This window comes from Cervus canadensis, chromosome X (genome assembly GCF_019320065.1).
Source record: "Cervus canadensis isolate Bull #8, Minnesota chromosome X, ASM1932006v1, whole genome shotgun sequence".
In the NCBI taxonomy this organism is placed as follows: domain Eukaryota; kingdom Metazoa; phylum Chordata; class Mammalia; order Artiodactyla; family Cervidae; genus Cervus; species Cervus canadensis.
Window position 1 is genome coordinate 25,328,207 of NC_057419.1, and position 13,823 is coordinate 25,342,029.

The 13,823-nt window shown below is 43.3% G+C and overlaps 1 protein-coding gene across 1 annotated transcript in view; it reads left to right on the forward strand.

The window, feature by feature from the left end:
* Nucleotides 1–1,366: 1,366 nt before the first annotated feature.
* LOC122434770 (choline-phosphate cytidylyltransferase B-like) overlaps nucleotides 1,367–13,823 on the forward strand; it is a 40,816-nt gene continuing 28,359 nt past the window's right edge. The window contains exons 1-3 of the mRNA XM_043458455.1: nucleotides 1,367–1,456; nucleotides 6,520–6,642; nucleotides 11,137–11,215. Coding sequence (XP_043314390.1) covers nucleotides 1,367–1,456; nucleotides 6,520–6,642; nucleotides 11,137–11,215 — 292 coding nt within the window. The remainder of the gene's footprint in view (nucleotides 1,457–6,519; nucleotides 6,643–11,136; nucleotides 11,216–13,823) is intronic.

Here is a 13,823-nt window from a genome sequence, read left to right on the forward strand (position 1 = left end):
TTCCTGGGTCATGTGAGTCAAGGGGCTTCCCAGGGGGTGCTAGTGGTAAAGAACCCACCTGCCACTGCAGGAGACATAAGAGATGTGGTTTCAATCCCTGGGTTGGGAGTCTCCTGGAGGAGGGCATGGCAACCCACTCCAGTATTGTTGCCTAGAGAATCCCATGGATAGAGGAGCCTGGCAGGCTATGGTCCATGGGATCACAAGACTGAAGCATCTTAGCATGTACACATGCCTGTGAATCAAGGATATCACAGATGACAGAATGTTTTAATAATGGTAAAGTGCAAAGATGGTGGGAGCTGAAGTAAGTTGTTTTGCAATCTCCATAAATCAGAAAATATTTATTTAAAAGCAAACTTTCATAAATCACAGGCATGTCCAAACTTATGGTTTTCATGTTTGATAAATCAAGTAATAAAGGAACACACTGTACCAGATTGTGTGTATGTGTGTATGTATGTAGTTCACTTAATTTGTAGTATGAGACTGTGTCTTTGTATCTTTCTTCCAGGGGACTTTTTTTTTTGCATTAGCTTTGCATAATGTTAGCTTATTTATGATGAAGAACAAGTCCCACTATCAGTTAGCTATTGCTGCATAACAAAGTACTCCAAACTTAGTGGCTTAAAACAACATCTGTTTATTACTGCTCATGAATGTACAGGTTGGCTGGATGATTTTTCTGAACTGAGCTCTGGGCTCTGTGGGACTTATGCTTCTTTGTGGTCAGTCGTATGCCAGCTAGGAAAAAGTTGAGGTTATTCTGATGTCTACACGGGCAATTAAAAGAGATGGATGTGCTGGGGCTGTATCTTTCTCATTTGGAGGGAGGAGCAAATTTCACATTACATAAATCTGACAATGTGCGAGTGTAGTTAAATTTCTTATGAAAAGTTGATATGAGAGCAGTCATTGTTTTTGTTTCCATACCTCCATCAGTGAACTAGATCCCAGCCTGTGTGCATTACTTTGAGAAGCTTCATCCTGACAAACGACCTCATGAGATTGCCACGCTGTCTGATTTCCTTCCAGATTAAGCATTGTGGGGGTTTTTGGCCTATTTTGTTGTTGCTCCTGCTATTTGGTCTCCTGCCAAAGGCAGTGCCTTTGAGAGAGTTTCAAAACTTCAGTGATTCTCAATCATCAGTGCTGTAGGGAGTGAGCACTCCAGGAAACATGGTGGGGAAAGAGGAAAACCCTGGAAAGTTAAGGAGCCACAAGAAAGGAAGGTAAAAATGAAATGCAATCTGCTTCCATAGTTTTGCTCTAGGGCAGATCCTTAATAGACTGGGTCCACAGAGATCAGTCCTGTTCTAGATGTACAATTAAGAAGGTGGTTAGGATATCTCCTGAGACAGACTAGATGAATGTGGTGGAGACTGGTGGAGAAAACCTCCTAGATAGAAGGATCCTGGAGGAAAAGCAGAAGCTAGTTGATGCCAAAACAAGAGCAGTAAGCTCTGGGAACATTTGCAATTCTATTTTCTTTTCTCTTCTTTTGAAAGGGAATTGAATGTTTAATGGGATAGGCTTGAGTATTATACAGAAAAAAAGAAGGAAATGGCTGCTTCTTATAACCTCCTACCAAATCCTTCTGATTGTAATTTGGTTTCATAATTATATTAAATCAGGTTGTAATCCCTTAAAAACTCAGCACTCTTTACCTACTAATAGTGCAATCAGTCTAAATGCCATTTATAGTTAGTTTAAAGCAGAAAACAATATTTAAGACCAATTTTCAGTCTCAATTCATGAAAAAAAGTCCCATCACTCTATCTTATTTATAATAAACCCATTCGAGTAGATCCAGGCACAGTATAAACAAGTGATGGAAAATCCCTAGGAGGTTTTGGCTCATACATTCTGAGCAGACATGCTCTGGAAAACACAGACATTCTCAGAAAACTGCAGTCTGCTGGAAATGCCAGGAGATTTCAGGAGACCGAACTCTTCATGAAACCTTGGCAACTTGCATTGTTTTTGCACAGAGAATGGGTTAACGCTTTATCAGACTGTCTGTGTGTCCACCTATTTTTTTCTATGTTTCAAATGGATACGATCTAAGGACATAAGAGATCTGCATGGGGCTCGGGATGCAGACTGATCCAGATTGTGACCTATGAGAGCTCAGCTCGCTCAGGGAGCTGAGGAGGGAGGCCAGGCGGCATGGGAATGACGGCCCAATGAGATGGATGGAGCAGTGGAAAGTGCAGAGGCCATAAAGCTAGAGGGCCTGTCTGAATCTGGGCTATACCATTAGAAGTTGTATAACCTCAGGCAAACTACTGAACCATTCTAAGTTTTAGCTTCCTTCAGTAAAATGGAGAAAAGCATACTTCTCTGCAAATGCTGCCAGGATATTTGGCTTAGATAATATTAGTAAGCACATGGAACATAGCATTCTGCCCTTCCTTCCTTCCATCTTTTCTTTCTTTCATTCAGGAAATACTTATTGAGCACTGTGCCAAATGCTGTCAGTATGCTGTCTGTGTTCCCATAGACCCCTTTATAATGACCCCCAGCGTGTTTTTACTCCCAGAAGTCAGCACCTGTGCCTGTTTGTTGAAAGGTTGCCCCCAAGCTGCCAGAACCCACTTTGCCTGAAGAACCAAGAGGGCCTGGGAATTTATAGCCCCTAGTGGGCATCCCTTAGCCAAAAATTAATAGATGAGAAGGAATAAATGTTCCAGTCATCATGCCGCCTCCTAGGGACAAGTCTGAAGTTAGACTGTCTCCAGAGCCACTTGTGGGACTGAGCCAGTTTCCATCCTTGGGAGTTAAATGCCCTGCCCTTGCTTGCTTTCCTTCCTTTCTTATTTTTAATTATTAATTTTTATGGGAGTATAGTTGCTTGACAGTGTTGTGTTAGTTTCTGCTGTGAATCAGTTCTATGGATACATAGATCCCCTCGTTCTTGGATTTCCTTCTCATTTAGATCAGCACAGAGTATTGAGTAGAGTTCCCTGTGCTATACAGTAGGATCTGAGTAGTCATCTGCTTTATACATAGTAGCGTATATGTCAATGCCAAACTCCCAATTCATCCCTGCCCTCTCCCTGCCCCCACCCCTGCGACCTTGATATTCATACATTTGTTCTCTGCATCTGTCTCTATTTCTGCTTTGCAAATAAGTTCATCTGTACTGGGTTTCTAGATTCCACATGTAAGCCATATTATATGATATTTTTTTCCTCTGTTTGACTTTACTCTGTATGCCAGTCTCTAGGTCCATCCACATCTCTGCAAATGGCACAATTTCATTCCTTCCTATGGCTTAGGGTTATTTCCATGGACACCAGCTAAATGTCCACTAATGGAGGAATGGATAAAGAAGATGTGGTACAAAGATGTGATAGAATATGACTCAGTCATAAAGAGGAAAGAAATCCTTCCCTTCTTAGTTCCATTTGTCTAGTCTTCTGTGGATTTCCTGGGAACACTTCATAATCACCCATTTTCCCATGAATCCTTATCTCAGGCTTTGATTTAGGGAAAGCTAGTGCAAGTCACACACCTTTTATGTACCTCATCCTCTTCTGAGTGCTAGGGCTTCCACCATGAATAAGTCAGTTATAGTCTTATTCTTGTGGAGTTCACTCATGTTTCACTAACTGAAACACTGTAGTGAGAACCCATGTCAAATAGGTTCCCACAATAAAGTTTGTATTTTAGACACTCTGTTCAATTTTATATATTCCTCTCTGGGGAAAAGAATATAGGCTTTAGAGTTAGAATTTGAATCTGTGTCCTGAGTTGTTTATGTATTAGCTGTAAAACCTTGGGTAGCTGCATTTGACTCACTGAGGCTCACTTTTTTCATTTATAGTGAATTTACTAGTGCATGCCATGCTAAACTCACGGGGTTGCTGTAAGGTTGACTAAAGTTAAATATATGTGAGAGCCTTTATAGCATATAACCCCAAACTTAGTCATTACCTGGAGATATCAATAGTACGTAAAGAGTCAACAAGCATGGGCTTGGAAAATGGAAGTATGTTGTGTCATTTTGTAGAACATGTTGCATATTTTATAAGGCGCTGCTTTAAAAATTAACTTTACTATTTTTATCTTTGCCGAATAAAACAAGCATAATTTGATAGGGTTTGTACATCAAGGTTGGTTAAAAAGAGCCAGCTGATACATAAAGCAGGCAGTGCAAAATGTAAACCCAACTCTTGGAGTTCTGCTAAGTGTTAAGAACAGAGTAATGAAGCAAGTCGCAGGAAGAAGCCCTGTCCCTGATAGGTACCATCCCCAAGCCTCCACCTCCGGTATTAGAGCATTAATAGCTGCCTCATGTAACTCCATCTTCTGCTGGACACCAGCCAATCCTCTTATCTCCTCTGATTGTGCAGAAAGAGCGTCTTTGATGTATTCCATTTGGTATTAGAGAATCAGCCTCAACAGTGGTGTAGGAATGAATCTCTGTGCCTGCATGGTATTGCTTCTGAAGGCTAAAGCTCTGAGGTGCCTGATTCAGACTGTCAGAGCTAATTATGTCCACGGATAGTTTTGATGGAAAAATCCAAAGTGGGTTAAACTAAAAGGGACTTTCCCTGGAGGAATCCAGAGTGTGTCTGAGATGCTAAGGGCAAGGCAGGCATTCACACTTCACTCGGGACTGGAAAGAGAACCTGGAAAGTCAACATATAAGTGAAGGCAGACCATCCTATCAGTACTCATTTCGCTCTTTGGGATCATACAGTCTTGACTAGTCTCTGTTACTGGCTGGCTTTATATTTCTCTGACTCTTCAGGCTGATTCTTCTGCTCTCTTTATATATGGCCCGTCTTATCTGCCTCTAAATGGTGGCCTTCAGGTTGAGTTTACATCAGCTTGCAAAGTGACTGCTGACAGTTAGTCGTCCTGACCTTTCTTTGTCCCAATACCAAATGGTGAAAGCCATTTTTCCATGCCAATATACACTCTGAATTGGTTTCCCTGAATCTCATACCCACTTTTGATCCAGTCAGCTGGGGTTGATGAGTGGTGAGAACATAGCACTGACGTGGCTTCAGCACCTCACCTCTGGGCAGGGTGGTGGGGTGGGAGATGACTCTTAAAGAAATGAAGCACAGGTTGGGCACACATTTATAAAATGTATTTACTACAGCAGCAGTTCAGATGGATTCCTGGGCTTGCTCGCTATGTTTCCATCACCCACGTCTACTTAGCTCTCAGGAAAAAAAATAATCACCACAAACCAAGCAGCCGAGGACAAGTCTGACAGAACCATCGGGACTACACGAAAGTTGACATCATTCTGGCTTGTCTAAAACCCATCCTTCTTTTGAAATCTGCAATCTTTTGACAGTTTGCTCCCAAGCAAAAGGACAATGTTTATATAGGAAAAGATACTATTTTACTTTCTCTAATATAAAATCTGGGCTTATTCTGGCATATTTTTAAAAGAGATTAAATTTTTATTCCATTAGCTTCTTGGAAAGGGTTATTTTGCCTTGAATTCTGGTGGAGCATCCATTTCAGTGATGAGTAAACAAGCCCACATTGCTGTCAAGTATTTCATCTGTGCTAAAATTGGACTTCATTAAAGGCATGATGGGACTTTAATTTCTTCAGTATGATTCATGTTTTATGGCCAAAGTAAAATAAGGCATTTTTGTTTGAAAGAGGGAGAGAGAATCTGCTTTTGTGGCTCCAACAGATCTTTCCAGTTTGTGTTCCCTCGAAAAGCCCTCTGGGGCGAAATGCTATTTCTTTCAAGTAACAGGCGTTTGCTGGAAGCTATTGTTCTCTACCAGAATGCTTCCTCTTCAAAAGATAAATCCAGACTGAGAAGACACCCAAGTTCTTTTGTCTTCACAGAAGGAAGCTTGTAGACCCTCAACTCCTGCAGGTTTGGTTTTGGGAAAGAGTTTGGGAACTTTCAGGTAGACTGAGGTATGATTGGGCTATGGGCAAGATAACTGAATGAGACCCCCACTCGGGTCAGTTTTGTAGAGACTTCCTTAGTGCTAGACTTATACCAAGGCTTTACTTTTATTTTCTAAGTTGGAGGATAGTTGCTTTACAATGTTGTTGGCTTCTGCTGTACTACAATATGAGTCGCTGTAAGTATACATGTATTCCCTCCCTCTCAAGCCTTCCTCCCCACTTCTAGGTCGTCACAGGGCACTGAGCTGAGCTCACTGCAATACAACCGCTTGCCATTAGCGATCTGTTTTACATATGGTAGTGTATACATGTCAGTGCTACTCTCCCAGTTTATATCAAGGCTTTAAAGTACAGTATCTTCCATGTCAGGCCAAGCTCAGATGTGGTAGAGGTCCTTTTTTGGTGCTTCACAAGGAATGTTAAACTCTGATTTTGTCCTGGGCATGGGAGCTCTCGCTCTTATTCTCATGGAGGCAGATATGTAGCGACCAGAGCTGAACACGAGGATTTGTGAAACTGGTCAGAACTGGGATGCTCCTGCTGTAGCTTGAGCAGAAGGTGGCATTCTTGTCAAGGAGCTGTTTGAGTTATGGTTTGGATCTTTTCTACTCGCCATTGCAGGTCTACTTTCTGGCCTTTTTCCAGCCTGCTCTGTCCCAGCAGGCTGATGTGTGTTTGTGGATTGCCTTTACAGACTCCCTTGCCCTTTGGTTTCAAGTTGGTTTTGGCCAGTGTGAGGTGCCAGTAAGAGCTAAGTGGGCAGGAAAATACAAACCTGGGTTTTTATTTGCCCAGCTCCCATGCTGCCCATTCATGGTGGGTTGGCTTCCATTGCTGAAGGCAACAGCTTCTGTCTGATGCCTAGTGCCATCCCTGGAGTACTGGATTATCCATTGTTGGATTTCCTGAAATAGACTTTTGTGCAACTCACCACCATTTGAGTGTACCTTTCTCTTTCCTGCCAGGAATCTGACTGAGACAAGTTGGGATAGCCCTCACATTCATTCTCCCATGGATTTTTCTCCCTAGATCTACTTTTAGCTATCTAACCTGCTTCATGGTTAGACCAAAAAAAAAAAAAAGTGAACTAATTTTCAGGGATACTGAAAGGATGCTGTGCACAAAAGAACCTCTATTCCCTACTTTTCTTTATTAGGAGATGAAATCTTCCATTCTATTTAGAGATAAGGTTTTAATTTAAAAGATACGTGGGAGAGGCATCACATTCAGCACTTTAAGAATAACTGAGAGGAGTAGGGTCTAGATGTTGAGAATACAAAGATCATCGCTGATCTCAGACTTTATAATGTAGGCCAATAACTGAAAGTAAATTCTTTCTTGATAGTATGTTTTGCTAGAGAAATAGGAAGGCTCTGGGCTTTTGATGACAGAGTCAAGTTTAGGGAGAGTGGAAAATGGGGGCAGCTTATAGCTTCAAAGACAGATGGGCTCATTACCTTTCTCATTCTTATTCTCTCCTCCCACCTTTATTCTAGTATCCTTGGAGTCTTTTCAGAACTTGAAGGAACCTGGATGGTAATTTACTATAGCTTCCTCCCTAACAGATTGGAAAACTGAGCTTCAGAGGTTAAGTGGTTTACCCAAGTCATACAACCAAGCCCTTGATCTCTAGGTTTTTCAAAAGGCCTTGATGAAATTTCACAGCACAGCTACTGAAGGACTGGGCTGTGGCTGGGCTTGGAGACTGGGTAAGAAAGAAAGGCAGATTTGAGTACCTCTCTAGGTAAGTCAGTGTAAAGAGAGACTTTTATGTGAATCTTATTTATTTGTCCTTTCTTTTTTAGACATTAGTCTTTTGGAGTAGATTTACAATGTGGTGTTACTTTCAGGTGGACAGCAAAATGAATCTGTTATGCATTTACATTTATATACTCTTTCTAAGACTCTTTTCCCACTGTAGGGCATTACAGAGTTTTGAGCAGAGTTCCTTGTGCTTATCTATGATAAATGATAAGGAGGAGAAAAGCAAAGCAGTCCTATTCAGTGTCTTGAACAGCATGTACTACATCTTTCTGGAACTGGAAAACTTTTAACACAGGACTTATAAGAATTTAGTTGGTACAGTTTGCCTAGAGCAGTCTTGCTGACCTGTACGTGCCAGAATTGATATTTCATATCCTTGCCAGGTAGCCCAGCTATGTAGATGTATACAAATTGAATTTCGCTATCTGGCTTCATTTGGCGTCATTGACATGGGCCTTATCAATTAAATCTCTTTATAGCAGGCTCTCATCAGAAAACAGTCTGCCTGTGATGTGGGAGACTTGGCTTCAGTCCCTGGGTCAGGAAGATCCCCTGGAGAAGGAAATGGCAACCCACTGCAGTGTTCCTGCCTGGAGAATTCCATGGACAGAGGAGCCTGGTAGGCTACAAACCATGGGGTTACAGTCACTTGTCTGTCTAACCTCAATATTCACATTAGTGGAGAAGGCACTGGAGAGACAAGTGAGAAGCCAACAGCCTTGGGGGTGGGACTTCCAGTGAAAACCAAAAGCCTGCAAAAGGAACGTTCCTAGAATGACATGACCTCATAGTGGGTGGACATAAGGTTGGGAGACAGGCTGGATGAGATACTGTCTTGGATTAAAGCCACAGTGTTAAGGGAAGGATGAGGCATGACTTCCAGGTGGTGTGTTTATTGCTTTTAATTTTGTTTAGAGAGGATGTCTATCCAAGAGAGGTGAATTTGGGGAGGAGAAGCCCCCTATTACATATTTTTACAGTGTTGAGATCACAAAAATTCAAAAGATGAATTTACAGTACAGGAACAACAGGCTGGTTCCAAATAGGAAAAGGAGTACGTCAAGGCTGTATATTGTCACCCTGCTTATTTAACTTCTATGCAGAGTACATCATGAGGAACACTGGTCTGGAAGAAGCACACGCTGGAATCAGGATTGCTGGGAGAAATATCAATAACCTCAGATATGCAGATGACACCACCCTTATGACAGAGAGTGAAGAGGAACTAAAAAGCCTCTTGATGAAAGTGAAAGAGGAGAGAGAAAAAGTTGGCTTAAAGCTTAACATTCAGAAAACTAAGATCATGACATCTGGTCCCATCACCTCATGGGAAATAGATGGGGAAACAGTGGAAACAGTGTCAGACTTTATTTTTTGGGGCTCCAAAATCACTGCAGATGGTGACTTCAGCCATGAAATTAAAAGACACTTACTCCTTGGAAGGAAAGTTATGACCAACCTAGATAGCATATTAAAAAGCAGAGACATTACTTTGCCAACAAAGGTCCGTCTGGTCAAGGCTATGGTTTTTCCAGTGGTCATGTATGGATGTGAGAGTTGGACTGTGAAGAAAGCTGAGCACCAAAAAATTGATGCTTTTGAACTGTGGTGTTTTAGAAGACTCTTGAGAGTCCCTTGGTCTGCAAGGAGATCCAACCAGTCCATGCTAAAGGAGATCAGTCCTGGGTATTCATTGGAAGGACTGATGCTGAAGCTGAAGCTCCAATACTCTGGCTACCTCATGCGAAGACTGGACTCATTGGAAAAGGCCCTGATGCTGGGAGGGATTGGGGGCAGGAGGAGAAGGGGACGATAGAGGATGAGATGGCTAAATGGCATCACCGACTCAATGGGCATGAGTTTGAGTAAACTCTGGGAGTTGGTGATGGACAGCAAGGCCTGGCGTGCTGCGATTCATGGGGTCGCAAAGAGTCGGACACGACCGAGCGACTGAACTGAACTGAACTGAACTGACACTACAGGTGTGTGTGTGTAGGTATACAGGAAAAGATGTCACTGCTGGAGAGTTTGCCAGACAGTTACAAGATACATAGTTTATATGGAATTGTTTAGGTTCTAGAACTTACAGAGGCATGATAACTGCTATCTGAGGTTCTTCCTACTTTGCGGGAGGCTGCTCTGCTGAAGAAAAGAAGCAAAATCTCAGTATAATTCAACACTTCAGGAAATACATTTGGATGGGGGTGACCATGGAGAATGACTTGGAAAAGGATCAGACAGTGATTTGCCTGGGACTTTCTTAGAGGACATGCACCCTGCAACTCAGCAAGGATTTATGATTCTGTGTGATGCATCATGTACCCACTAGCAGGCAGGACTTCTGGCATTTCCAGGATTAACATAAAAAGCTACTAAGACTTCTGGCTCTGACCTAGCCCAGTCCTTAGCCCACTCCCACAGGGACCCCAGGTTGGGAGACAGATATACACATCCTGTCCCTACCCTAATTTCCCAACTTTGAGACATTCTGACCAAGGACCCAAACACATAACCATTTTGTGTATTTATCACCAGATGCCTTGACATCCCGAGAAGTGCATGATTTTCAACTTTTATGGCTGTCTCCTTACATGGGCTCTTAAAATCCATAGTCCTTGAATTATGACAGGCTTTCAAAAGAGGTGTCCAAACCAAGGGCTTGAGCACTCTATTTTTAAAGGAGTTGCTTACTTGTAGCTGATAGTTCCCTAGCAGGAAACTGGCAGACAGTCATCACACCCAACCCACATTCATAGCAAATGTAGGCTTTTAGGGGGGAGATGAGGGAAACATTGTTCTTTGTAGGCCTGGGTTTCTTTATGTAGTAAAGGCTGATAGGACTTGTGAAATGGATGATAAATGGGTTTGAGATTCTGGTCTTAAAATCTTGAGAAACAGCTGCTAGTGGAAGCACTTCCTTCTGAGTCATTTCACAATCATTGTCTTAGTTTTCTTCTCTGCCATTAACATTTCATGGCTTTACTAAGTGCCCACCTTTGGTCAAGTGATTGAAGGGTTTTCTGCTACTTGCTGAAAACAAAAATACAATTTTGGAGGCAATAAATAAATAAAATATGACCTAAGTGTGAGGGAGGGCCTATTGCCATCAGTGGGATAGGAAATGAGGATTTTGGGTCCTCATAGTAGAGGTGAGTAAAATCTGATGGATGAATGAAATCTCTGAAGGAGAGATTTTAGAGGCAGAAGAACAGAAGGCCAAAAAACCTAAAACCTACTGTCAGAGGTAAGAGAAGAAAGAGGGACCAGCAAAGGAGAGAAACCAATTGAGTTCCCATCAGCTCATGCAAACAAAGACAGCGGAAATACCTTTCAGTTCAGGATTCAAGTCTACCTTATAAACTGCTTATTTCGACTGTTTTATTATAACTGTTTTGTTTTAAAAATATGTATTTTCAAATAATGGACATGTACCCTCATCCCTGTGGTGATGTCACTCTTCTCTCTCTCTGACAGATTGACTTTGTGGCCCACGATGACATTCCATACTCTTCCGCTGGCTCTGATGATGTTTACAAGCATATAAAGGAAGCAGGTGAGGGGTCCTCCTGTGTTCACCTGTCCCCTGCGGCATGACACTCAGGTTTAGTAAGAGACGCCAGCCCTGGGTCTGCAGCACATGCTTACAAGGCATGGACTTTCAGATGTCTCCCAGGGAGCCTCTGCAAGCTTCTGTTGACATGTGCTAAGGTTCAGCTGTGGCGCAGACACCAGTTAGGTATTCACGTAGAAATTAACCTGAGCACCAAAATACTCGACTTCTGGTTTGAGGCTCAATTTTAGAGGACGTAAAATCACAGGACTCTTATTTTTATTTCTTGAAGAGTACTTGATTTACAGTGTTGTGTTAGTTTCTGGGGTACAGCAAAGTGATTCAGCTATACATGTATATGTATTCTTTTCCATGATAGATTACTGCAAGAGATTGAATATAGTTCCCTGTGCTATACAGTAGGACCTTTCTGTTTATCTATTTTATATATAGTAGTGTGTATCTGCTAGGGCTTCCCAGGTGGTGCAACTGTTAAAGAATCCACCTGCCAATGCAGGAGACGTGGGTTCAATCCCTGGGTTGGGAAGATCCCCTGGAGAAGGACATGGCAACCTACTCCAGTGTTCTTGCCTGGATAATCCCATGGACAGAGAGAGGAACCTGGTGGGCTAAAGTCCATGGGGTTGCAAAGAGTTAGATACGACTGAGCAACTGAGCACCCACATGCTGTGTATCTGGTAATCCCAATCTCCTAATTTATTTTTTTTATTTATTTTTTTTCCAATCTCCTAATTTATCCCCTCCCCCAACCCTGTTGTTTGAAGGGCAATCATTTTCCTCATTAACAATGAAATTACTCTATGCTCCCAAGAAAGTTCTTTCCAGAAGAAGACAGATAACTGGCTAATTAATGATCTGGACTCCCTGTCTCCCTAGTCCAGTCCTGCCATATGTCATCCTGTCACATGATAATATCCTATGGCACCATATACAGAGGCCCCAAAAAAAAAATGGATACATTTATTTGTGGAATCAGGTAAACCGCTTTCCTCCTGAAGCAGTTAACTGATGTCCTGGAAGGCAGACAAGGTGCCTGAGCTTTGGAAGTTGTCCCATTTGTCACTAGGCATTTCTGTTCGGGTCAGAGACTCTGGTTGGTCCCAGGGGCTTATTGGGGGGCTGGAAAGAGGGGAGTTTCCTTCCCTGTCGACTTCCTAGAATTACTTCCTTTGTCAAGTACCCTCCATGCTCCTGTGCTGCTCAGACTCCAGGGAAATGGCTGCTGGGGCATCAGAGCAGACCTGCGGTTTACGCCCTCAGCGGGGTTCTCAGTGCTCCCTGGTATCATCTACCTCCTGGTTGTCCCCTTCCTGCCCTGCTTTACCCGTACCTCCTTGTGCCCTTGCCTCTTCTCCTGCATCCTGAGGAAGAGGGCTGTGTTTTCTGCCCCAGGCTAGCCTCTTTACCCTCCCTTCCCTGGAGCACGCTTTCTTTCATTCCTCCTCCCTTTGTGATCCAAGGCTGTCACTCTCTGTAGTGTCTTATCAGCTTAGAACACATGGAAGTCTACAAAAACTGACCCCAACCCTTCCTTCCGCCCTCCCTCCTGCCTCTTCCTCCACTCACATCCTTGCTCAGTCCTCCTCTTAGTGGCAACTGTCATCCCTCAGCCACGTGCTCTGACTTTTGTCCCATCCTGGCTCGGTTCTCAGTTCTTTGGACCACGCAGTCCAGTGGTCTCAGCTCAGTCCCTGCCCAGGCATAAGGACCCTGCTGACCATGTACTTTCCCTAGACGCTCTTGTCTTTGCTTCCATTTCCGGGACACTTCTGGGACCTTCTAATTTCTCCTTGCTCTCTGACCACTGCTGGGTTTTGTTCCTGGGTTTCTCTCTATCTCACCAGCCTTGCTCTCTGCTCTGCCTTCCACACGCCCTACACTCCAGGCCCACGGAGTCTGTCCTTTGTACTTTGTGCATGGAGTCCGCTTTGTCCAGTTGTCCTCTGAGCTTGGAATGCCCTTCCTCTGAGCTTCTAGGTCAGGGCCCCGCTGAGGAGCCAGCCTGGACATGCCCTCTCTCCCTGGGGCACGATTCAACACACCCCGCGCCCTCCTCAGATGCAGATGCTCATTGCACAGGGACCTCCTTTTCAACTGCCTTCTCTCGGCAGCCCGATCATGTGTGTGTCCCTAGCTAGAGTGAAGTGCCACGGGCCATCCATCTTTGCACCCCCAGCACAGTCCCTGCTACATCTGTGGTGCTCCTTGAGTGCTGGTGGAACAAGAGAATGCTTTTATAGAGTACGATGGGGAGGCAGCCTAAGATGGAAGACTTTGTCTACAGGGGCTCTTCCCAACACATGGGGAGTGGAACTATTTACCTAGATAACATTACCTAGATAATTGAACAACACACTTCTGTCTTGTGGAGTTAATTGTTCATATCATTTACATGTAAGGGTGATATTTTGACCTGAATGATACTGTCCTTCTTATCCAGTTTGTTGGCTTTCTATTGGTATTTGACCTCTGAGTCCCTCACACACCTCTTTATTGAAGGAGATGTTCATGATATGCTAAATTACTCCAAACCATCTTCACCTCACAGCCCAACAAAATCTCAGTGAAAGATGGAATCACTCTTTGACTT